At 42.3% G+C, this 25,044-nt stretch overlaps 1 protein-coding gene across 1 annotated transcript in view; it reads left to right on the top strand.

The window, feature by feature from the left end:
• Positions 1-25,044, top strand: part of LOC306980018 (receptor-type tyrosine-protein phosphatase gamma-like) — a 294,918-nt gene that overhangs the window by 261,647 nt on the left and 8,227 nt on the right. Inside the window, exons 8-19 of the mRNA XM_079579221.1 lie at positions 304-493; positions 7,401-7,585; positions 11,462-11,570; positions 11,663-11,712; positions 12,838-13,294; positions 14,314-14,473; positions 16,947-17,038; positions 19,186-19,277; positions 22,423-22,519; positions 22,607-22,689; positions 24,147-24,281; positions 24,604-24,738. Of these exons, the coding sequence (XP_079435347.1) occupies positions 304-493; positions 7,401-7,585; positions 11,462-11,570; positions 11,663-11,712; positions 12,838-13,294; positions 14,314-14,473; positions 16,947-17,038; positions 19,186-19,277; positions 22,423-22,519; positions 22,607-22,689; positions 24,147-24,281; positions 24,604-24,738 (1,785 nt within the window). The remainder of the gene's footprint in view (positions 1-303; positions 494-7,400; positions 7,586-11,461; positions 11,571-11,662; positions 11,713-12,837; positions 13,295-14,313; positions 14,474-16,946; positions 17,039-19,185; positions 19,278-22,422; positions 22,520-22,606; positions 22,690-24,146; positions 24,282-24,603; positions 24,739-25,044) is intronic.

Here is a 25,044-nt window from a genome sequence, read left to right as displayed (position 1 = left end):
TTCATTCTATTTTCATTTCAGCCTACTTTTACCCTGTTATATAATTTGGTATTTTTATTGGCTTTCCTTGATTTATGCAGTAACTTTCATTTCTTGCCCTTCTGTACTTTTTATACACAGAAATAAATGTTGAACCAAAAGTTCCCTCCACGCACTCTTTCTCACTGACCTCGCTTCAACCTCTCAGTGGAAACAATTTGGGAAGATCTGAATGTAAAATATGTGATGAAATCCTAATTATTTTCTCGTGCAATGATTTGATCACTTGTGTAAGTTCTCTCCGCTCTCGTGTGCGTTTCCCAGTTGGAGGCGTTCTACTCGATCTTCACCACGGAGCAGCAGGACCACGTGAAGAGCGTGGAGTACCTGCGCAGTAACTTCAGGCCCACTCAGAGCCTGGACAACCGGCTGGTCTACAAATCGGCCGTGAAAGACGCCTGGCTGCCGGAGCTGACCGACAACAGCGGACCCCTGGGCACTGAGGCCTCCAAAGGTGCAACAACTAACATACATGTACTCTATCCCGTTCCCCATGGCTGCTGTTGAGTCACTTACAAAATAAATATGCAGAACAACTGGGCATTTTCATGGTAAATGGAAAATCAAGTATATCATTTAAACTAGTGGTTCTCAACCTTTTCTAGTTGCAACCCCAAATATAACACCAATAGTGTCAGATAATGTTCTACTGTATCGCAGAGAAAACGTAAATAACAAATGTTCTTTGCTATGTCCAAAAGTCCCGTTTTTCCCAGGTACACTTAGGTCAAACCATGATGTGTCTGAAAGACCAGAGAGTGGAGTGTAGTGGACTCAAAATTTCCCACAGTGCATCTTGGCTAATATGACTAATAATCATCAATTTGAATGGAGTGGTCACTTTAATCACTTTATTTGCAGAATCCATTTTTTACCAGGGAGTAGGGAATGTACCCAAGTGCAAGATTCATGTCATCTGCTGCGAGGAGAAATAGTGTCTGAATCGACAACAGTTTGAGAGCACTTAGTCTGTGTGAGCTGCTCTACACGAGTGAGAGATTAGGGGCTATGTTGGTCGTTCTAACACAGCCATTATTTTAAATGAATTATAATGTTCAAAGTCCGTAATTACAACTTCACTATTGTGCTATTGCTATTGTTGGTATAGTGCGTGGCATAGCCTATTATCGTCTCTTGAGTCCGTCTGAAAGTGATAAAACATGAATTTAAATTGATGTAAGTGAAGAATCGGGATGTGCGGAAGCGTCTGTAAGAGCTGGAAACAAAATTAGGACCATTGCAATTAAAATTTAACTTCCTCCTTCTGTCGCTGTTGAAGAATGGGAGAAATCCAGCCTGTCCAGTTGCTTCATTGGCTCTTGTCCAGGTTTTACTCTTCCTGATCCCAGAATTGCTCTAAACACGACGTGGCGCAATATCAAATGTTGGTTACTTTTAAAGATAAATTGTTACTGGTTTTCATTCAGGATAATGTCGTGTGTTAGTTTTGCTCTCACTGGTCGCTTGCGCAAGTGAATGAATAGATGAAGGTTGGACACAGCAGCGCATGTGTGTGTGTGTGTGTGTGTGTGTGTGTGTGTGTGTGTGTGTGTGTGTGTGTGTGTGCCGGTGGGAAACTCGGAGCGATCTCCCTGAGCATAAGGCAGTTGGAGGCTCACCAGTTTGCACACTGCTCCCTCATTACCTCTCACTGCATGCGCACATGTGTGTCTACATATGTGTGTGTGTGTGTGTGTGTGTGTGTGTGTGTGCTATGGGAGCGGATGTGCGGTCATGTAGCATCTGTGCTGTGTCAACTGTCCTTCCAGGTTTACCCACCACCGCCACCAGCAGCACCAGCACCCCACCCCTTTGTCCCCACTATAGACACTTCCATATGGTCCACTCGGAGTGGCCACCAGCACCTACTGTATGTCTCCCCTCACCACTGATGCTGTTACGTGTGTCTGCGTCTGTGCGTGTGTGAGAGAGAGAGTTGGCATCGGGCCCCTGTCCTGTGCGGTAAAGCTGTGTGTACTGTGTCCTTGGGTGCTGCAGTGGAGCCTGTTTGTTTTAAGTAGAAATATTACAGTTTGTATTGAGGGTGTAGAAAATGACAGGACAGATGGATGCATAAACATGAAGGTAAAAAACAAAGCATGTGTTCTGCCACGTGTCTGAATAGAGTTGACCATGCATTCATTTTAATGTCTGTCTAATGCAACATCTTCTGTTTTAAAATGTGCTTTTATCTAATACACCAGTGGTTCTCAAACGTTTCACAGCCCCTATTCAGAAAATGTTTCACCTTCCAAGACCAAAATCAAATCAGGACTAAATTTGGTCTAAAAAAAAAAGAAGGTCTTTCATAACTAAATTGTGTCTAAACCGTGTGCAAACTATATCCGAACCAGACAGGCGTTACTGAAATTTTGCACTTTCTTCGATAATGAATGAAGTGTAAAATTGCAGATTAGCCTGAGTACCGCTCGAAGACGCCGAAGTACCATCTATGGTACATGGTGCGAGAAAAGGCTTCATGACTTTTCTATGAGACCTGGCAATGATGGGGAAAAAAAAACAATAAACAAGAGCCTGGGTTTGGGTGATGTGAAATTATAGTATTAAATACATATAACACAAACGGCGATGATGTTGACTTTATAGATATAATGTTATGCAGGTGTCACCATAGCAACCCGCATCACAGCTGGATCAGTTAACTGTTAAATTAGCTAACGTAGGGTGACAAGTCGACCAGTGATTGACAGTAATGCTGAATAACATAGATTTTGTGGTGAATTTTAACATTTTTGTGGCCAAAGCAAAACTTTTGATAAAAAGTCTAACATTTGTGATAAAAATGTCAGAGCAGTCTGAGCAGATTGAAGGAACAGGCCACCATTTTTCCATACTGAGATATGTTCTTACCTGAGCTTAGACGAGTTGATACGTACCTGTCTGGTCTTAGTGCCCATGGAAGAGCGTGGTCGCTTCCAACTTCACCCCCGTTTGGAGCTAAAGGAATACACTGGGAGAGGCCAAATGCTAGCAACATCTTTGGTCATTTTGCGTGACTGAGGGCACGCACAAAGACCAGACACGTACATATCAACTCGTCTAAGCTCAGCTAAGAACATATCTCAGTATGGAAAGACGGTGGCCTGTTCCTTTAAACAACGTTGCATTGAAATTGTGTAATGCATGTTAATGTTCTTTTTTTTTTAGTAACAGGGGACGCACATAATGCAAAGTACGAGCATCCTTCCCTTTCTGCCAACGCACTCTGTATTCGCCATTGCGGTGGAACTTTCAGGTTACGTAGGTGTCCAGATAACAGCCGTACAGAACCGTACAAGTGCCCACAAGTGCAGCGAGCAACACAAGAGGCTGACCAAGAGTCTCTCAATTTAGAGCCCTCCTGACAGTGAGAGCAGCTCCATTATGGCTCGGTGCGTCCTTGGGCGCTACGACTGGATGAGGAAATGCATAAAACACGGTTAGCTGCTAATGTAACACCAGTCCAGTAGATTTAAAGTAAGCACACATTTTACAAAGCACATTTTCCACGCAGTTTTGTTAAAAGTGTCTGAACAAGTTACACTCCGGGTGACTGGTGATCCATTTTATAGTTATTCTACTTGTCTATTCCAGTACAGATCAAAACTGAAGCAAATCAAGGTTTAATGTGTAAAGATGATGCGCTGCTGTGGATGTGTAGCTTTACAGTATATGCACACAGAGCACGTTTATGATGACAGCAAAGCTTAGGCGCCTTGGAAAATGAGTAATAGGCGCACATGGATGAACCACTTTTCTCAATAACATTTCCAAGATGGCAGTATTATGTATTTTTTTTTTCATGTATATTAAATGTTGTTGTTCTCATCCAATAGCACCAGGCAGCACTTGGTTCGCACATGAGTTCTTTTCACAGATGTGTTAAAGACACAGCCAAGCCTCCCACACAGAGAGATTCAGATTGAAATTATGAAGTGTTGTGTAAACATCCCCTGTTTGCCCACACTTCATGAGAGTCGCTGAATTTTGAATTTAATTCTGTTTTTCTATAATATCAAGCTCTTATTCGCTGCTCTTGCTCAGCTCTCCTCTGCAGCGAAGTATCCCTGTTAATATTATGCGTCCTGAAATATTACCAACATTTCAAAAACACTGAAAAATTGTTAGTGATCACAGACAATTGAAATTTCCACTGTTTTATTTTGTTGTAATCTGAGCGCTTTAGTGTTTTGTATTCCGTTAAAGCTTATATTTTTCCCTCTTTTGTGTCTTACACCCTCTTGGCCTACTTTCACCACTTCTGCTTTGCTCACGATGCAATTTCAACAAGGGGACGTGTGTTGAGGAGGACAAAGATGCAAGTTAGCCATTTTTATTCTCACTACCACCACCTCAGGTCATAAGTGTAACTGCACCTTCTATATTAAGCTCGTGCATGACGGCACTTTGGACCCGAATTAACACCTTTTTGAGTGACAGTGCAGAATATTAGAGGCAGTTGTGGTGAACATGTCTGGGCTCATCCTCCACATTAGGACATTGCTGGAACATGTAGGGGGAGAAAAATACATGATTTTGACATTTTTAAACTCTGTATAGTCCCTTTATGTAGTAAATAAATAAAATATTAGTTAAAGCATCTAAAAGTCAGTGAGCATGCATTATCAAGGAAATGCGTGCCCTCTAGCTTGTACTTGTGAAGTAGTAGGTAGTGCTCAGAGCCTCAGCGGTTCCCATCAGATGCTCCGGAGTAGAGGTTTGGTGCGGTCCGTCCAGAGCTGAAGCCCGCAGCCAACCCCACAATCAAGGCCCGCTCATCCATCACCTGTGGTCAACACGCCGCTGGGCCAAACATGTCCTTTCCTCCGCCAAATAGCCTCTCTGAGACGTATGAGAGTGGAGCACTTCCACCTGTGTAGACCCCCCCCCCACGGCCCCTGACTGGACCCCCACCTCCATCACTCTCTGCCACCTCGCATCCCTCCTGTGTGCGAGTGCAGTGAGGGCCGCTTATCTCTGATGAAAGCTGTAAGAGGATCTCTTCATCACAAAGCCTTTGTGTTCAGGGACAAGCCCGTTTCATCGAGGCACACAGTCATGGACACAAACAGACACATGTACGGGCAAGCCAACGGCCACGATGTATGCTTAATGCTTTTATTCAAATACCCGGTGATACCAGCTTTTCAATTGCAATTTGATGCCATTCAGTGTAAAACAGTTGGCATAAGTGGTGCAAGAATTGTGTTTACCGTATTAGCCTAGTATACGTTGCACCAGCAAAAAAATGCATAATGAAGAAGAAAAAAACATAAGTTGCTCCGAAGTATAAATCGCACCAGCCTTGGCCACTACAAGGGCATTGAGGCGTAACTACACCAAGCCTCTCCCGGCAGCACGTTGCTCGTTCCTCTAGCTGTGGCTCTAGCTTTTAGCCCACAATTAGCTATTTTTGTTTTCTTCATTGCAGTAAGAGTAACCTCAGCTTTTCGCCAGTCCCTCTCACTCCAAACGTATCCGTTTTTTACATTTTCAGTGGTACAGTAAGTATTTGAGTAAGTAAGTGTTATTTGTCATTGTACAACCGTGCAGGAGTAGCAGATACTGGTACACAAGCCTAGAGCGCCCTAGCGGCTGTCAGTGTGAAAATAACATAACATATATTTTGTTATATAGTCGCACCTGAGTATAAGTTGCACCCCAAGCCAAACTATGAAAAAAATTGCGACTTATAGTCTGGAAAATACAGTACAAACAAACTTTTTATACATACTTTATGTGACGGGTGTATATAAACAGAAGCCAGTTGAGAGGCAAGTTTGCAATGTAATTCATTGATTAGCCACTTCTGTTTCTATGTAGATTTATAAGACCCTTTGACCAAAATATACCTGTGAGAGAGAAACATGCTATATCTAATGTTATGATGTGAGCTTATAGTAAGGATGTTGATTATAATATGTGTATATGTTGTAATCTTGCATTCGTCAGCTGTGCCCCTGTGTCCAACAGTGGCGCAGCTGAATGGGCCAGGCCTGATTTAATGTGTTAAATATGGTCTGTCTGTGCAGAGGTCACTGGCTGACTCCACATCGTGTACATGTGTGTGAGAGACTAATGGTTTTAGTAATGCTAGGCCACAGGGGACACGGCACAGGTTGCGAATAGAGCAACTTCAGTGCTACCTTAGGAGCGCGCTAATCAATTTGGTTGGGGGTAGGCACGTGAGCCCTAATCTCAATGAACCTGCGCTCATCATTGAATTACCTGCGGCATTTGCATAATATAATACAGTGTTTGGAATAATCATTGTGTGCCATGTTGGTTATGCTAATACTTTGCTCCTCCAGCACTTCATAACATAACACACAAACTTGAGTTAGACTGAATCGCTATTCCCAATCCCAGCCGTTAAAATGTGTCTGTTAAACACACTGACTTAGAGAGACTTATGATTCAGTTTGTTTTATTTACTGTTTCTGAAATTAATTTTAAATACGTTTGGTTTTCTCTAAGTGCACATTGTTTGTCAATGAAATGAATCAGTTGTGTATTTGTGTAATCATAAGTAAAGTATTAGAGCTCTTGCAGGAACCATTGATTTTTGAAGAAGAGCGAAAATAAAATAAAAAAATTTCACTTGGTGAAAATGTTAATAATGTTCAGTAAGCTTTCAATTATGTAGCAATGAGAATAGCGGAAAGGTATTTAGCGGAACTAAACACTCGAAGGTTTCCAGGTAGCAGATTTAGTCATTAATAGGTCTATTATTAATGTACTGCCAATAAACTGCTGCATTATTCAACATAGGAATTAAGAATTTGCCGTTCAGTATAAAGGAAATGGTCAAAGTGATGCTGCTCAAATAGAGACATCTAGTGGTCACAACGGTCCCTGCAGTCTTAGAACACGGAGGCAGCGTCCTTCTTTGTTTGACCAATGCACATGATTGGCTATTTTGATGGATAGCATCTATTGTAAGCAATGATGATCATTTTATTTCAGTGAAGCAGCAAATTGTCAAATGTTGGGAAGAAAATATTTTTATTAGAATTTTTAAGCTACTGACAGGATGTGACATAAATAAAAGTAAAGTTCCATAGCAGCTTGACTCACTGATTTCCCATTTTGCACGGCAACAGTTTGAATTTTTTTCCTCAATCTATGTAACTTCCTGTTGGCGTCCAATAAAGTAGTGAAACTATAAACACCACAAAGATGGTCAAACTTAAGAAAGCCCGGTAACATTTAAAAAAAAAATCTTGAATATAGTTATGGTGCTCTCGCAAAATATTGTGTGTATTGTGTCATATGCACTTTAAAACTCATATTTGACTTGTTTGTGGCCCCAGTTTACAGTTGTGTTAATGTTGTTTTTTTTATCCTCTATTGCCTTGCAGTGTGCAGCAGTGCCCCCTACAACATGAAGGTGCAGCACGTGAACAGTAGTGCCCTGGTGGTGCGCTGGGCCCATCCCGAGGTCACATACCACCCCCCCATCCTGCACTTCCTGGTGTCCTACAGCTGGACAGCTCATGACGACAGCTATGAGGAGACACATCTCACCGACGCCAGGCACAAACTGGTGAGGGACGGTCTGAACGCACTTCGCCACAAACACACTGCAATGAGCTTTGATCTTAAAGAGAGTTCAGCATATTCTTACGTGTTCATTCAACAATATGACTATGCAAAAGGATTTGTGTAGGCTACTGTGAATGACGCATGAGCTTGCATAAACGCCCTGTGCCTTTTTCTTTCATTGTTGATATTTTTGTCTTCCCATTTGCATTTCCTCAGTCAGTTTTCTGAAGCTAACAATAACACAGTGACATTTCTCATCTCTCAAATAGTTGCATTTTGACAGCGCAAACTTTATTATCCTTTTGCTTTTTAGGCATTGGACCTCACACTCTTTGAATTTTCAACACAGCATTGCAACTGCCTGGCTATGAACATAAAATAACATGCTAAAACTACAAAGTATACCCAAAAAAAAGGCAGAAGATTCAATCCATTCTGGTAGTTACATTATAATAAGCTTCTCTCAGAGTAGGTCCAGCTGAGGTCCCGGAGCAGACCAGAGCTCATTCCCTCACACTGTGGTCTGCCGCTCAGTGCAGAATACTAATGCAGCGCTGGAGGGGATGCTGCTGAGCACAAAGCATGACCTTGGGCCAGGGGTAGTGTGGGGAAACTGCAGATCAGAGCGCCCCCTGGCTGCAAAGCTCAGAGAAACATTTTTTCCTTCATCATCAGATCCACAAATGTTTATGCCGTGGACTTCACTCTTCTCACCTTTCCGTCAGACCTCGCACTCTTCGTAAATCACACCAGAAATGGACAATTAACAACAGTTGCATTTCTGGAGCGTACTCGTGCATTCTCTGCAAAGTTTAAAAGGGACCAAGCATTCTGCTGCGTACAGAGACGTCCTTCACGCCATTCTGAACAAAACAGACAATGGCAGACAAAACTACCGCTGCGTTACCATGACACCAATAATGTCTCATTGAATGTGTTGTGTGGAGCATTTATTGTATAAAAAGCCGAGCATAGGTGGAACATCATGTAATACATTTTTGACAATGCTGAGACGGACCCAGTGTGATACCTTTGAACAATGAGTGAGCTTTCACATGCACTCGGGTATCCAGGATACTCAGAGGATTTTAAGTTTCCTGGTTTAGTCTGTGTCCGACTCATTTTCCTGGTTTCAGTTTCCAGGTATGAGAAAGCAGGTATCTCTCATTGTGATTTGTCAACAGTTTCCAGTTTGTGCCATGAAACGCAATATCCTGGTTTCTCATCGCGGCTGACGTATTGAGCATATCCCTTTCAATAACTTTCAAAACAGACACAGCAGGAGCAGAAACTTTTCTACAGCAGTTGTAGTTGGTACCTGCACTTTTGTAAAATATGTAAGACATAGCAGTAAACTTTACAAAACAACCACTTTTTCTTTCCGCTGTAGCTCCACGGTGGCTGTCAGCACAGTTCTCGAACCTAACTGGACTCAGCATAAACCTGCACTGTATTTTTTTTTTTTTTTTTTGACTTCTCGTCTAGTTTCTGACTCTGTTTTTAGGCTTTTGTGTCTGCATGTTTAGCTCCATACCATATTTGCCATTAGCCCCACCCCACTGTGGAGCCTAAATATCCAGGATACAGTTGTTGCTCATGTAAACAGGGATATACAGTATGTGTATCCTGGTTTCTCTTGTAAACATCAAATCCAGAATACTGTCATAACCAGGATATGACTAATAACCGAGAAGCATGATTTTGATCGTTAGTCACAAGAGCCTCAAACGCTGCCTGTGGTAATTTTTACTTATTAAAGCAGAACTAAGTAACGTGTTAACCTTAATAAATCCTTTTCATAGTCCCTGTGGGGGTAATACAAGTGTTTATGGGATGATTGGAGGGTCTTTCATCTCCCCCTGGTGTCTGAAAACCATGTTTGCAACTTGACTGCCACCGGACCGGAGCCACCAATACACACTAATGGAATCACGAAGAAGAAGCTAGCATGCTAACGGGCAAAGCTAACTGCGGGCTAACGTCACTTTAAACAGTATTTACAGCCCAGTTTGAGTGAAAAAAATATTCCTATTGTATAATTGGAAGCACAATATCCCTCTCTCCCTTCGCCTTTCCTGTCAGCGTAGTATTTACTCTCCAAGACAATTAATACGTTAAAAAATCGTAACTTGCTACTACACCTGCAGTTGCGCTTATGGCCTCTAGGGGGAAGAGTAACTTAGTACTGCTTTAAAGTTCTTTCCTCCTTCACATCACCGAAAAGTGTTGGGAGATCTCGGTGCCTCCTCCTGGATGAAGTTCATATTCCATCCGATGTGGCGTCAAAATGGTCTATTTTCTGGGAATTTTGCTCCTGTCATGGTGGCTCTAGATACATTTCACAACATTCCCTTAACTGTCACAAAACTGCCAGCAGATACGCTTTTAATTGCTTGACAAATCCAAGGGAAAAAAGAAAAATACTGCACAATGTGTGGGAAATGTCAACCATACATGCCTTTGTCTCCCGCAAAACGTGAGTGACTTAATGACAGGTGCTAATTACAGTAGGCAAGCATCGCTTTCATGCCCCGTGTCAGTATTTTCTGATGAGAATAAGTCAATACAAAGCCCAGAGCTTCAGGAATGCTCAATAAAAAAACATTGTAATTGATATATTCAAGCAATTTGAGCGTTTTTGCTCTGTGACTGAAATGTCATCAACTGCTCTATTTCAGGAGCTTCAATTTATCAACACTGTTAACTGGAATCAAACCTCATGAAATGTCAATAATAGACAATAGAAAATGTTTAGTTGTAAATGGTTAAAAAAAAAAGTTGTTTCTGCCATGCTGTGCAACTTAGCCAACTGTGTGGGTTTTTTTTTTCCTTTTCATTTCTTTAATCAATGCGATAATTCTGTTGCGGAAAATCGCATCCTCTCCACAGCTCCGTGAAGTAACAACTCCATATATATGTCCCAGGCCGATAGAGATCAGAGCAAGAGATGTGGCCACAGATGTAGATGAAGCTGTTGATGTTTCCGTGCAGCCCGTACAATGACTGAATCCGAATCTCCGCGCGCCTGCCGAGGAGGCTGAGATCTCCTCTGTGATATTGAGAGCTAACACCCACCATTTCACACAGCGCTGCCTTCTGAAAACCATCAGTCTCTCCGCAGTTTCACTTACACTGCGCACTGTGCCAACCGCTCTCAGGCTCGCAAACCGCGCAAGGGATTTAAGAACATTTGCCACACGTTCGCTGCAAGTTGCAAAAAGATCTATAATTACCCCCGCACTTTTATACTTCATAACACTTGTATTTTTAACGCTAGTGGGCGTAATGTTACTTCAGAAATATGAAACTGGACTCGATTTCTCAAGTTTGGGCTCCGAAATGGTGCAAACGTTTCACAGAGGAATTTTTGATGGTAATTATTTGTCTTTTTCAGACGGAACAAGCTGTTGAACTGTCCTTTTTTTTTTTTTTTTTGTGAAGGAGTCGCACATGATTCTTTTTATATTGTGGAGGTGACGCTGATCTGCCTGTCAATCTCATGCTGCATTCATCCCTCACTCGACCCCACTTGAATTTCATTTGTGTCAGGAGCCCTTCACCAGCTTGAAGAGGACAAGCCAATCTTTTCCAGTCAAAAACCATAGCCTTGGATTTCAAGGAGCAATTTCTTTTTCCTAAGCACTTCACACTTGGCTACGAACCGCCAAGAGAGGACACTTAAGGTCCTGACCCAACAGAACAGCGTCAGCCCCAGCTCCTGTACTCAGCAGACTTTTTTCCTTTTTATTTGGATCGGTATTTCTTCTCGCAAAAGAGGTTGATGTGAAAATGCTTGCTTATACAGTTCATCCATCCCCTTGTAAGTGCATCACAAAGCGTCATGACTAAACTGCTCTTGTCCTGTCGCTGTGTGCAGGAGGCGGTGATTTCCCCCGTGTCGCCGGACGTCCTGTACCTGTTCAGAGTGCAGGCTGTGTGCATGAACGACATGCGCAGTGATTTCAGCCAAAGCATGCTCTTCAGGGGTATGTTACATGCCAAACATTTAGGAGGGATCCGTTTAAAGACAAATGTGTTATCATTAACAATATTATATGTGTTGATTTATTTATTCTAGCCAACACCACCAGGATCTTTGAGGGCACCAGGATAGTGAAGACTGGGATGGTAAGTCATTTGTGGTCACGTTTTCTTCTCTGTTCCTCCAGTAGAGGGCAGTTTATCTGCTGTGATTTCACATTTGAAGCAGTACCAAGTAACTTGTTTACCGTAATAAATCCCCTCCGTAGTCCCTCTGGGGGTAATATAAAGGTTTATGGGATGATTGGGGGGTCTTTCATCTCCCCCTGGTGTCTTTAGCCAGAAAACCACAATTGCAACTTCCCTGCCTCGGAGGCGCAATACACACTAATAGAATCACGAAGAAGAAGCTAACAGGCTAACGGGCAAAACTAACTGGCCAGCGCACCGTATTTACAGCCAAGTTTGAGTGAAAAAATCTATCTTCATTGTATAATTGTCTTTGTCTTTTCTGCCAGTGTAGTATTTACTCTCACGGACAATTAATGAGAATTAATGAATTACTTAGTTCTGCTTTAAAGAAGAACCAAGTAACTCATACCCCTAGAGGCCATAAGCGCCACTGCAGGTGTTGTAGCATGTTGCGTTTTTTTTACTCATTAATTTTCCGTGAGAGTAAATACTACGCTGACAGAGGGGAGAGAGGGATATTGTACATCCAATTACACAATGGAGATCATTTTTTTCATCACACTTGGCTGTAAACACTGCTAAAGTGGCGCTAGCCCGCAGATAGCTTTGCCCGTTAGCCTGTAGTGCCTAGTGTGTATTGGTGACCCCTACCCGGAGGCGGGGAAGTTGCAATTGTGGTTTTCTGGCCAGAGACACCAGGGGGAGATGAAAGACCCCCCAATCATCCTATTAACACTTGTATTTCCCCCAGAGGGACTACGAAAAGGATTTATTGAGGTTAACAAGATGTTTAGTTCTTCTTTAAGACTGCTTTGTGCTTTGTATACTCTCTCTGGATAAATCTTGTGAAATAAAAAAAAGAATTTAACAATTGGTGCCTTCCTTAATTTGGTATATTAAAAAATGATTTAAAATAAACAAGATGATTTCTAAAGCGAGTCCACCCAGATCATATCCCAGACCTTTCAAAATAACCTACCTTTCATAGTGAGAAAAGTAAAAAAAAAAAAAAAAAAGAACTATCTGAACAAAGTCATGAACTCGTAATCTATGTAACGCACACCATTCTCACGTTTGCAGCCCACCGTGTCTCCGGCCTCTTCGGCTGACATGGCTCCCATCTCCTCGGGCTCCTCCACCTGGACCTCCTCTGGGATCCCCTTCTCCTTCGTCTCCATGGCAACCGGCATCGGCCCCTCCTCCAGCGGGAGCCAGGCCACCGTGGCGTCCGTCCTGACCAGCACTCTCCTGGCCGGCCTGGGCTTCAGCGGCGGGGTCATCTCCTCCTTCCCCAGCTCCATTTGGCCCAGCGCCTCCGCACCAGCGCAGCGGAGCAGAGAAACATCCGAAGGCGACTGCGAGGAGGGCGAAGAAGAGGGAGAGGATGAGGAGAGGAAGGAGAAGAAGAAGGAAAAAAGGTCAAAAGAAGAAGAGGCAAGGAGAGAGGACGATATTGAACAGACCGAGAGAGAGGCACGTGCTGTCGAACAGTGCACAAAAGAGGACTCAAACCACCTTAGAAACTGTATGCAATCTGGTGAGTGTCTTAAACCCTGCTGTTACTACATTTTGTTATGCTGTACTGCCGATTTTCATGTTGTTAGATATAAAGAATAAGAAAGAAAAAGAAAAAAAAAGTTGTACATGTAACTGGTTATCAATGTTGTGATACAGCATTACTTTCAAAACGAATCTACTGTTCACCCCATTATACACAATCCACAAGGCCAATGAATAGGATGATTAGGGTTATATGAAGCAATTATTCCTTATTTCTATAATTCCGCCTTATGTCTATAACTGTTTGATCTCTGCAAAGCTTTAAACACACACGGACTACAAATCCCATTGAGCTTAATGCTTTCTAAAGTAGCTTACACTACACTGAAGGTCTATTGAAAGATCTTTGTAAGGTCAAAAGTGTGGGCTATAATATTATGCTATTTTTGTATGTTAATAAAAGCTTCCGTGACCTCTGTACACCGTACGCAGGACTCCAGACCTGAGCTGAGTGGTGATGAATAGCTGATGATGTCTGGTGAAGGAATTAGATAGATGCAGGCTGAAGTGAAGTGTTAACATAGTTTCATCGGGAGCTAAGAGCAGACCCACTGCCTCTGCTCTCTCAGCTCCAGCACACTGCATTATTCCTGCAAATACCCAGGGACAGCAATTCAATTTGAGCTGCTTTCAAACCCAGCCTAAGCACAGGCCCAGACATTATTATGAAGAGAAAGCCCTGCTCCCCGGAAATGACTTCCTCAATCTCCTTGTCAAAGCAATTTTAACAAATTTTATTTGGATCCGCTCAGACCTGGAGCGAGGATATGGACATGCACTCCATTCTGTTAGGAGAAAAACCTTTTTTCAAAGTAGTTTACTTAAGAAAGGATACTGCAAATGCTTTCGTAGAGCATACCCTAATACATGAAGGCCTGTTTTCACACCAAGAACATTTACCAAATATCATTCCACACCACACTCGTAACAGTGGAAGTAACACTGTTTATTCTTTCTACTACTTTTGTTATGCTGTTTTTTTTTTCTTTCTTTTAGAGGCTACCAGTGAAGTGACCTGCCTGAGCAAGGGAAGGGGGTCAGATGTTTATCTGGACCTGGGACTGGCCCAGGTGGACCAGCCCCTCCCTCTCTTGGCCCTCTCTGCTGTCACCTCTGTGTGTGCTGTCCTTGTGCTGGCTACACTCAACTACTGGAGGTAGGTCAAAGCCATGTATGTAAGAATCTTTGTATTTAACACCACCTCCTAAAGGTGATGATGCTTGTGCATAATTGACCTTGTAGTGCCCCAGCGTCTGTATGAGCGGTCGGCATGGCACCTTCACTCCAGGATCAATTGTTTTGAGGGTTTTCACTGCTGACGGACCCTCTCACCAGTAAACCTTCAAAACATCCTACACACCACTGCAATGGAAATGAAAGACTCCATGCTGACCACTAATGCAGCAGCTGGGGCACTACATGGTCAAATATGCACAAATATCATATTTTTTCCACATAAGAAGTTGCATAATGCACCTTTAAGGTAATGTATTTGGGCTGTACTTTTTTCATCATCTTCCTCCTAGTAAGTAGAGACTTTAATGTGAGCTCATGGGCGGGACAAACAGTATGAACAGCAGGAGACCAAGAACAGGCCGGGTGAGGGGGAGAACTGTCTGTGCTGTATTCAGACACGGTAAGATATTCAAGTAGATGCCATGGCTTGAGTGAAAACTATAAAGGTTTATCGCAGTGGATTTGGGATTTTAAATAAAGGAAATAGTCTTGATGTTTATGTTTGAAGTGGAAATCTGGTTTTATTGTGTAATATCCTCAAACTATAGATGCGTTTAATGAATATTTAAACGTTTGATTTCTTTGATATGTGTGACTGAAGTGGATTCTTCTCTCCATTTTTACTCTTTGTGAAAGCCTCTTATGTTAAGAATGTTGACTTGCACTTCATATAGTGTAATGCAGAGACCACTAACTTTCCGTACCCCATAAGCCTTTCATTAAATATTCAGAACATTTAAAATACTACACAAATACCATTCAGTATAACCTCCTTTCTGATTCTGAAAGGTCCCCATTCCCCTCGTTGCCCATCTGTGTCCTGGTATGACTTCTGTTGCTGTCACTCAGTCAGTCAGCTAAATCCTCATTAGTGTAGCGGGGTGAAGGTTCATACCAGAGTTCTGTTTGTTTTCGGTCCATAAGAGTATTGCCATGTTCCACATTGTGAGACCTGGCCTGACCCTACTCCAGTCAGTTCAAGCCAAGCTGATAGAAGTGGATGTTGGGGCACTGTCACCCTGCTCCATTCACACAGAGCCAAAGGGTGGGGGTCGAGGGATTTGTAGGAGGGGGGTGGGGCATGTTGTACGTAATCTCATACTAGACCGCTGTTTAGGTCAGAGCCTGCTTTGGCAGTGACTCCGCCTTCTCACATTCTTATTGGTTATTTTATTTGTGGTAGTTTGGGCCTCACTCCCACAACAGGTCACTTTGGGGCATCCAGGCTGTTATTAGACTGGATTATCTGCTATTATGTTTGACCTTGGTATAGTTAGTTTGACCCACTGTCTTGAATTGTTTTGAACCGTTTTTGTTTTGATTGTTCTTCCCTCATACATGCGGGAAATAATAAGAAGACCTCGAAACCTTTTTGCATGAAAGAAAGAACCTCAAACCTCCTCGGCCCCGCCCTCCACCCTGTCAGACAGCAGGCTCCTCCCCCTCCTGTCAGACAGCACATGTGTGGCTAAGTTGAGAGTTGAGCTTCAGTTGGATCAGCAGCATGTGGCAGCCGTGCTCGTGCCCCTCGTGCTCTGCAGGATGAATGCTCTGTGCTCCCTTCTCTGTGTCAAGTACAGGTACAACACACACATTTGTCGGAGCTATGTGTTAGACCAGGCCGGTAGAAATGCACCGGAGTTCTTGTCTTTCAGTGGTCAACAACAACAACAACACAGTGCCTCTTAGTTTATCAAGGCAAGCGAAAAAGACTTGGTTTAAAAACACACTTCATTTTGGACTGTGTGGTACAATTGCGGAAACAAGTTTGTGAAGCGTTTCAAAGTGATTTTCAGTCTATTACTTTAAGATTTCGTATTGCAGTGACTTTTGTGTTGTGTAACTCATTCTAAGGAAAAGTCTTCTAGAGTGCAAGATGACTAACATGCTCAGAGGGTGAACTGTGTCTGTATTCTGAGACCTACAGAGTGGCCAGTAGGCTTTATCTTGGGGTTAATCAACACGACAGACAGAATAGACAGAGGAGAAAATGGATTTCTTTTTTATGTCTCATCCCCATATACACCATGAATTGTTTATTCAACATGAATATATCAAGTGTTCTCATCTGTTGATCTATGACTGTGCCATTTTCTGTACCTGTTCGACTGGCCACTTATCCAACCGTGAAATCTCTGGCATTCTGCACTGTTCACCTTTGTTGATGGTGGTTTCTATGGAAACAAAATGCTGTTCTTAATTGTGGTTTGTGTTTTCCTCTGCACACTAACCGCAACCCTGCTGGTGATGGTGTTGATGATCTACTTTCATATCCTTTTAGGAACTATGCACTCTCTTTCCAAGCTTTGAGTGGGGATAGAGATGTGTTTTTTGTTTTGTTTTTTACTTCAGCGGAAAAAAAAACCCAATAAAATCACTCCTTTTTTCCCCAGACGCTGCTTCCAGGCGCACCATTTGTATGTGGATGACAGCGCCTCACCCAGAGCTCTGCCTAGTGACACTTCAGCAGCAGTCTCTATCCCAGGTAACCACTATGTAAAGTGTTTGGCATTATTGTATTGTTTCCTTTGTTGCTTTTATGCTCGTTTAAGTAAAACACATGGGAGCACTTTAGTTTTGTCACCTTTCTGTAAAGAGATTGTGGATTGTGAGCCTTGTAATAGCCACAGTCTGCCAAAGAGGAGTGTGCATGTCCTCCGTGCTTCACTACAGTCACCCTGCGACTATAAATGAGCGAGAGAGAGAGTGAATGTTTGGTTTTCTGTATCTGTATCCGTCCTTCACTTGAGTCAGACTTATGCCGTTTGCTTCATTGCAGACCTTGAGTAAATTCCCACTCAGTGTCAAAGATCAGCGCTTTTTCTGTACTAAAGCACTCATATTTCACATACCACACCGCACTTTATTTTACTGCTAAGAAGGCTGTTCAACAGAGAAATGAGGCAAGGCATACATACATACAAAAATGATTACAAACTATTACTTTGTGTTGGGCCTAAATCAAAGTGCAGATTCGGATTGAAATGGACTCTCTTATGTCTTGGTTGAAATTTAGTAACATCACATGTCCCAGCTGTGTTGGCCATGTCTGCTATGCTCTCTCTAAAGAATAAACAGAACAAAATAAATGAATGTACAAAAACATTTTCATGATTTTGCCAAACTGGGACCCGTTTCAATCAATTGCTGCGTGTTCTTAGAAAGACCATGAGACCGCAGCAGGCCTTTTGAAGCTGGTCCTTGCTGCTCAGGTCCAGGATTTGAATTCATCCTTTTTCCAGTCTGTTAAAAGCTTGTCGCGCCGGCTCATAATACTGTTTTTCAGAGGTTTCAGCGTTGCCCCGCTCCTCACCCCTGCTCTGGCTCAGAATGTCCCCTCGTGTCATGTGAGACGCCCCGCTCACTGCTGGGAACTCCACATGAGAGGCGAAAGGCTGCACTGATGTTTGAACATATGTTAGCGGTGTTAATTGATAAAATGAGATCAGACCTCGAGCTGAGCCCGAGCACATCCCATAATCCTCTTTGTGGATTTGTAACCTGCAGCCTCTGACTCGCATGCCCACATTATTACGACACAAACCACACAGGAGCTACATTAAACATAATACGTGTGGTCACTCACAGCATATGCGTAATGTTTTTTTAATCATTTTTACTCATAAATGTACCAACCTTGAGGCTCAGGGGGTTTGCATTTTCACATAATGGCAAGGTCAGGGGCTCCTTTGATTCTGCAAGAGTTTCTTCCCACTGCTCCAGTTTCAAAGCATGCAGAAAGAGTATGTATTTATTTAAGGAGTTCAGCTTCCCGATGGCCTTGTGTATGAAGCTGTTCTTCAGTCGACTGGAACTGACCCGTAGATTCCGCAGTCTCCTCCGTGATAGCATTACCCTGAAGAGACTGTGTGATGGTTGCGTTGTGTCCCTGGCGATTTTGACGGCTTTTTCGGGTGAGACGGGTGGAGTACATGTCCTTAATAGAGGGGAGAGGGGCTCCGCATATCTTCTCCACTGCTCTCACGATATGCTGGAGGCTCCTTCGGCAGGAGGTAGTGCTGGCCCAGTGCCACAAAGTGATGGAGCTGGTCAGGTGGCTCTCTAAAGTCCCTCTGTAGACTTACGTTTGTTAAGTGTGACGGCACACACAATGATTAAAAACTGTTGAGAGTTATATTTAAAATAAGCCTTTGTTGTGTATGAAAAAAAAAGCTAATTAATGCCAGAAGCATTACTTGTGATCAGATGTTTAGAAAGAGCATAAATGCGAGCTCAGGGAGGACAGAATCCTCCCGTGGAGCAGAAGGGGTAAAGCTCGCTTGATCTTGATTTTCAGTATGAATACAGACTGTGAAAGCGGGGCCTCACGATCCTTCTGCCTTTTTGGGTTTTAAGCAGGAGGTGTCAGAACTGTTACCAGCAGGTTCTACAGCAGGTTAAAATCAGCTAAATCCCATTATAATGAAAAAGCTATGAGGCGTAAAGCTCCGTTGGTATAGATATTTGGTGTAGATATTTTTTTTATTTTTGCTATTTATGATTATATTGTCATCAACATATTCTATCCAAGAAGAAAAAACAGAGATTAGTTCAGTATGTCAAATGAAGAGAGCATGCCTTATTAGTGAATGGTTTGTGCTTTTTGTAATCATATGTTGTGTCTTCTTGCAGATGACACAGAGGCTGTCTCAGTTCAAGACTTCATTAAACATGTGTCACGCCTCCATTCCAGTAACCAACATGGATTCTCCGAAGAGTTTGAGGTGAGACACGAAAGCCTGATAATGATACCGTGGTCAGTAAATCTTTTCGGAGCAGGCTTCGTCTACTTTTAACATATTATCTCAGCCAAACAGATGCGACATGTTACACTTGAATTTGCGTAAAACTCAATCAGGATCAGGGTTGTTGCCGTAATCCGTTTCAGTAATATTAATTGTGTCTGTCTCAGTGGGATCTGCTTTTTTGTACTTCACTATATTGTAAAAGCAGACATTTCTGGTGTAAAAAAAACAACTCAGCATTGTACAACTGTAATGGAAGATGACAAAAAAAAAATGTAAGGAAGTGACAAAAATGTGTGATGAAAATGCAACAAAAAAGCCACAGAAGAACAACAGAAAAATGACCCAAAAAAAGCCACAAAATTGATGAGAAAAGCGATGAAAATGTGGCAAAAATGCAACAAAAATAACGATGAAAGATGATGATGCAGCAACAGTAAAGTAAAAAGATCAGTTTAGATGAGTTGTGTAGGTCTTAGTTCTCAAATGAGGTGCTACACTGGCATATAGGCTGTAAGCTTTTAGATTTGGGTGAAGCGGACCTGGAGAAAAATGCACTCTGTTAATGCGGGGGTTAAAGCAGAACTAAGTAACTCTTGCCCCTAGAGGCCATATGCGCCACTGCAGGTGTCGTAGCATGTTGCGTCCGTGAGAGTAAATATTATGCTGACAGAAAAGACAAAGGGGTAGAAGGATATTGTACATTGTGCCACAACCCAATTACACAATGGCTGTAAATACTGTTAATATAGTGTTTAATACTGTTTAGCCCACAGTTAGCTTTGCCCATTAGCCTGTTAGCTTCTCTTCGTGAATCTATTAGTGTGTATTGTTCCCCCGACCATGAGGCAGGGAAGTTGCAAGGGTGGTTTTCTGGCCAGAGACACCGGGGGAGATGAAAGACTCCCCCATTCATCAACACTTGTATTACCCCCAGAGAGACTACGAAAAGGATTTATTAAAGCAGTACTAAGTAACTCGTGCCCCTGGAGGCCATGAGCGCCACTGCAGGTGTCGTAGCATGTTGCAGTTTTTTTTTATTATTATTAATTGTCTGTGAGAGTAAATACTACGCTGACAGAAAAGATAAAGGAAGAGAGTGATATTGTACATCCACATCCACAATGGCGATCATTTAATTTCACTCAAACTTGGCTGTAAATACTGTTTAAGTGGCGCTACGCCCGCAGTTAGCTTTGCCCGTTAGCCTGTTAGCTTCTCTCGCAACTGTGGTTTTCTGGCAAGGGGGAGTTGAAAGACCCTCCATTCATCCCGTTAACACTTGTATTACTCCCAGAGGGACTACGAAAAGGATTTATTAAGCTAAAAAGCTACTTAGTTCTTCTTTTAAGAGGGTAAAACATTTATTTACTCTGTTATCTAGGGCCTTTGGATACCTTTTGGTCACATGAAGGAAAAACTAATTATATTCCACTTCTAGAATAAGTGTTCTGCATTTATTTTTTTTATATTTATCTTTGTAAAAACATGTCACCCATACTACGCGACACCTGCTTCTCATAGTTGACATCATCCTTCCTCCTGCCTGCTTTCTACACACATGCCTGGAACGCCACCCTCACCCCAGAATAGCTCCGTTCCCCACACCACATGACAAATCTGTGTTTAATAGCGCAACAACAAGGAGGTCCGCGTGTTAAGCTCAAGAGGAAGTGATAGTGGGGGGTCCATGCCAAATCCGTCCCCTCGCCCTCTCTCCTTCCCATCGGGCCGTGCTGAGTGTGCACCCCACAGCTGCTTGCCTGGCAGGGACCCAGCCTTAAACACCCAGCAGACGCTCCCTCGGAATAGCGCGCACAATTTTAGGACTGTAAGCAAAACGGTGAAGCATGCAGGAGTTATTAAACAGAAATACATATACGAGGGGGGGTACCGGCTCCCCCAGCGAACAGTGTAATTGATTGGGTTTAAATTTGCCCACAGCTCATTTCACTGTTAATACCTGACATGTTGTACCGAGCCCCGGGGTCAGAGAAATAAATGAACATGCCGGGGAGGGATAGGAGCGTATTCCCATGCCTTCAGGGGATGCATGAACCATGGCAAAAAGGGGGGAGAAATATTAAAACAGGAGAAAATGTCAAATTGAGTTGGTTGAACAGGAAGCATGTCTCTGTTGTAATCAAAACACTTCTGATCTGAAGTACTGGCGCTCACGAGTGGTTTAAACATGCTAACACTAATGCTAACGCTTTCCACTTTCATTATTCAGTTTCTTGTCATAAATGGAAGTGGCTGACATAAGAGCGACATAAGAAAGGGCTGGAAAAGCAACAAAAATGTGACAAAAAAGCAATGAGACAAAAACACTTAAAAAAGCGTCAAAAACAAAGATGAAAACACAACATATAGTGACTGTAAATGAATGAAAAAGCAAAAAAAAGAGACAGGAAATGTGGCAAAAACGTATCAAAAACACAATGAAAAAAAAATAGATGAAAAAGCTACAAAAAGTGACAAAAACGTGGCAAAAGCACGACAAAAAAAGTGACAAAAAGTGACAAAAAAGTGGCGAAAACAGAACCAAAAAGTAACAAAAAAAAGCAAAGAAAAGCACCAAAATCGACCAAAAGAAGAAACAAAAACATGACAAAAACGCTTCAATAATGTGACAAAAACACAGTGACAACATGACAAGAAGGCTCCTATCACTTTTGTTAGTCTTAGCTTTCAAATGGCACATTACACTGTTGCTCTCCAGTCGAGGAGCTTTTAGACTTGGGTAAAGCCTAACAGGCGGGGTTTAAGAGGTTAAAAAGTGTGTGTGTGTGAAGCTTCATAACAAGACAATCAAAAGCTAAAAATATACCGGTACTCAGTAATTAAAAAAAACAAACAGAGAACTGGTCGGTCTTTCACACACTGTACTTCTGCTAATCTGCAGCCTGTCCAATGCCACTTATTAAAGTTGTTTTTAGCTTTTGTGGTGAGGTAAAAACTGTAAACGGGGGTTATGTAGCAAATAAAGATGGTGAGATGTTATTAGAAGTGCTTTCTCTCAGTCATTCAGTTCTGCAGGACTCATACTTCCAGTCTCCATGCACTCATACTGTGCATCTCAGCCACTCGTCATTACTGAACGTCTGACTCTTGTGTCGAGCAGGAGATCCAGCGCTGGGCTGCAGCGACCAGGACCACATGGGAGCACTCCAACCACCCAGAAAACAAGCACAAGAACAGATACATTAACATCGTGGCCTGTGAGTAGCTCTTCACTTTGATCCACATCTGTGAGATTAGGTTAAAAGTATTAAAGCAATGTTCTGATTCTCCTGTTCTGTGTTCAGACGATCACACCACAGTGAAGCTGAAGCCGCTTGCAGGAAAAGAATCGAGGCATAATGACTACATCAACGCCAACTATGTAGATGTGAGTGCGTGTCAATTACAAATGCACCAAAACAAAACATCCCTCCTAACAAAATACGTATGTCCACTAATGGGGCTGCAAAAAACGGAATATTGCGATTGCGTTTCGGTTTGTGATTTTTTATATTTGATACGTTTAATTGCATAAACTGCTAAAATGATGAGTCAAGGAAGTCATTTAAAAAATATTTGGTTTTATGTGGACAGCGTACCTCTGGGGGACAGCCACGTGACACTAAAATAAGTCCGGGATAGAATCACATAGCGTCTATCTACAGTATTTTCCGGACTATAAGTCGCTCCGGATCCGCCATCTTTGCAGCTGTTAGCATACATTTCCATTGACTAACATTAGCTAAAAACAGTATAAAAAGTGGAGAAAAAAGCTGTGGAACAACTCCGTTAGCTGCTGAGTTACTACTGGTATATATATCTAACTCATTGTGGTGTTCAAGTGTTTTAATGTGAACAATAACTCCTGTATTTTAACTTTTAAAATCTCCATTAGTTTGCAATTGCTGCTAATCCCTTAGTGCTTAGCGATATGACATCACCTTCCCGAACTCTATAGGCTTACGGTTTTCTAACAAAACACATTGATAGTTAGCTACACGAAGCATAAAAAAACTAACTAAATAGTCTGGTATGTTATCGTCACATAAACAGTTCAGATAGCTATAGCATAAAGAACATACCAAACTGTCGATCTCACTCCAAATCACTTAATCCATTGAAATCTTCATCCTCTGTGTCACTTCTGAGCAATCACCTTGGCAACGACCTGAGCACCGTTGACAAGCCTCTCCCGGCAGCACGTTTTTCAACTTCTCATTTAGCTCTAGCTGTGGCCATCGAGCTTTTAGCCCATGATTAGCTTTGTTTTGTTTTCTTCTCTAACGCCCGCTCCTCACGCACTCCAAACTTTCTTTGTGCTGCTCGATTAGCCTGCAGCGCCCTCTAGTGGCATGTGAAATTATATATTTGAATTTAAAAAAAGGGGGGGAAAAATCACATACTAGTCACTCTGGAGTATAAGCCAAACTATGAAAAAAAGTGCAACTAGTCCGGGTATGTCATTTAAATTGTTTTCATTTGGACAGCGTACCTCTGGGGGACAGCCACGTGACTAAGTCTGGAATGGAATCACATAGCATCTATCTAAACACTATCTGCTTTTTAGAAACTTTTGCAGGTTTTTGCAGCAGTCAGAACCTCAATTGAGCCCCGATATAGACAACCCATTCTTTTCGGAAAGTGAAGGGAAAACGCCTGCCTTTATACTGGAAATATATGTTAGAGGGTCTGTCTTATGAAATTTAGTCAGTGTGACCAAAGGAATAAAAATTAAATACGTTTTGAAAATCCGTTATCTGAACAAGCAGACACGTTTCACGCTCATGGCTTGAATGCAACTTTATTTGTTGTTCTTCTCCTGTCATTTTCTTCCCCACCACATAGGGCTATAATCAGCCTCAAGCATACATTGCTACCCAGGGACCTCTCAAGTCCACATTTGAAGACTTCTGGCGAATGGTTTGGGAACAAAACACGGGCGTCATTGTGATGATCACCAACTTGGTGGAGAAGGGCCGGGTATGTGCAGCACAGTTATTATGAGCCCCGCAGAGGGATGCTTTAACCGCAATTACGATGTGAGCACAATTTCAGAAACAAGCTTTTTACTCTGAATAACTTTATTGATTTTTTTGTTCTTTTACTTTTGCCACCTCATCTAGATTGAAAAGATAAACTGTGTATTTTGTTGCCAATCATTTTGACGCATTTTTTTTTTTTCAAAGCGATTGTCATCATATTCAAGTGTATTTTCACCTTGGTGTACCAATCTAGCAGCCCACATGATTCTTCCTATTTCGATGATCAGCATTAACAGCAGTCGTTCCTTTTCTTCTTATAGAGGAAATGTGGGCAGTACTGGCCGTCAGAGAACAGTGAAGAGTATGGCAGCATTGTGGTTACTCTGAAGAGCACCCAGGTCTATGCGTGCTACACCATCCGCTGCTTCACACTTCGCAACACCCGAGTCAAGAAGGTGAGACAGAGAACACAAATTTGATCTTTATTTTCTTTCTCAATAACCGTAAACAAGCCGCACTCCCTAATAGCCTGGCGGGTAATGCCTAGCTAGCACATACACTGTTCCAGTCTCGGCTTCATGTTGTCTCGGCTCAACTCTTGCTGAATGTCTCTGTATGCTCTTCTTCAACCCCTTCCACTATGTACAATTCTAGTCAATAAAGCACACAAAAAAGAAACAACAAACAAACAAAATAGCAATATTTTCCAAAACAATCAGAAATGTACAAAAAGTGCAAAAGAGAGTTTTCCCCCCACTAGC

Source organism: Gobius niger, assembly GCF_951799975.1.
Source record: "Gobius niger genome assembly, chromosome: 20".
NCBI lineage: Eukaryota > Metazoa > Chordata > Actinopteri > Gobiiformes > Gobiidae > Gobius > Gobius niger.
The sequence above is the reverse complement of the archived record's forward strand: the minus strand, read 5'-3'. Positions and strand labels throughout refer to the sequence as shown.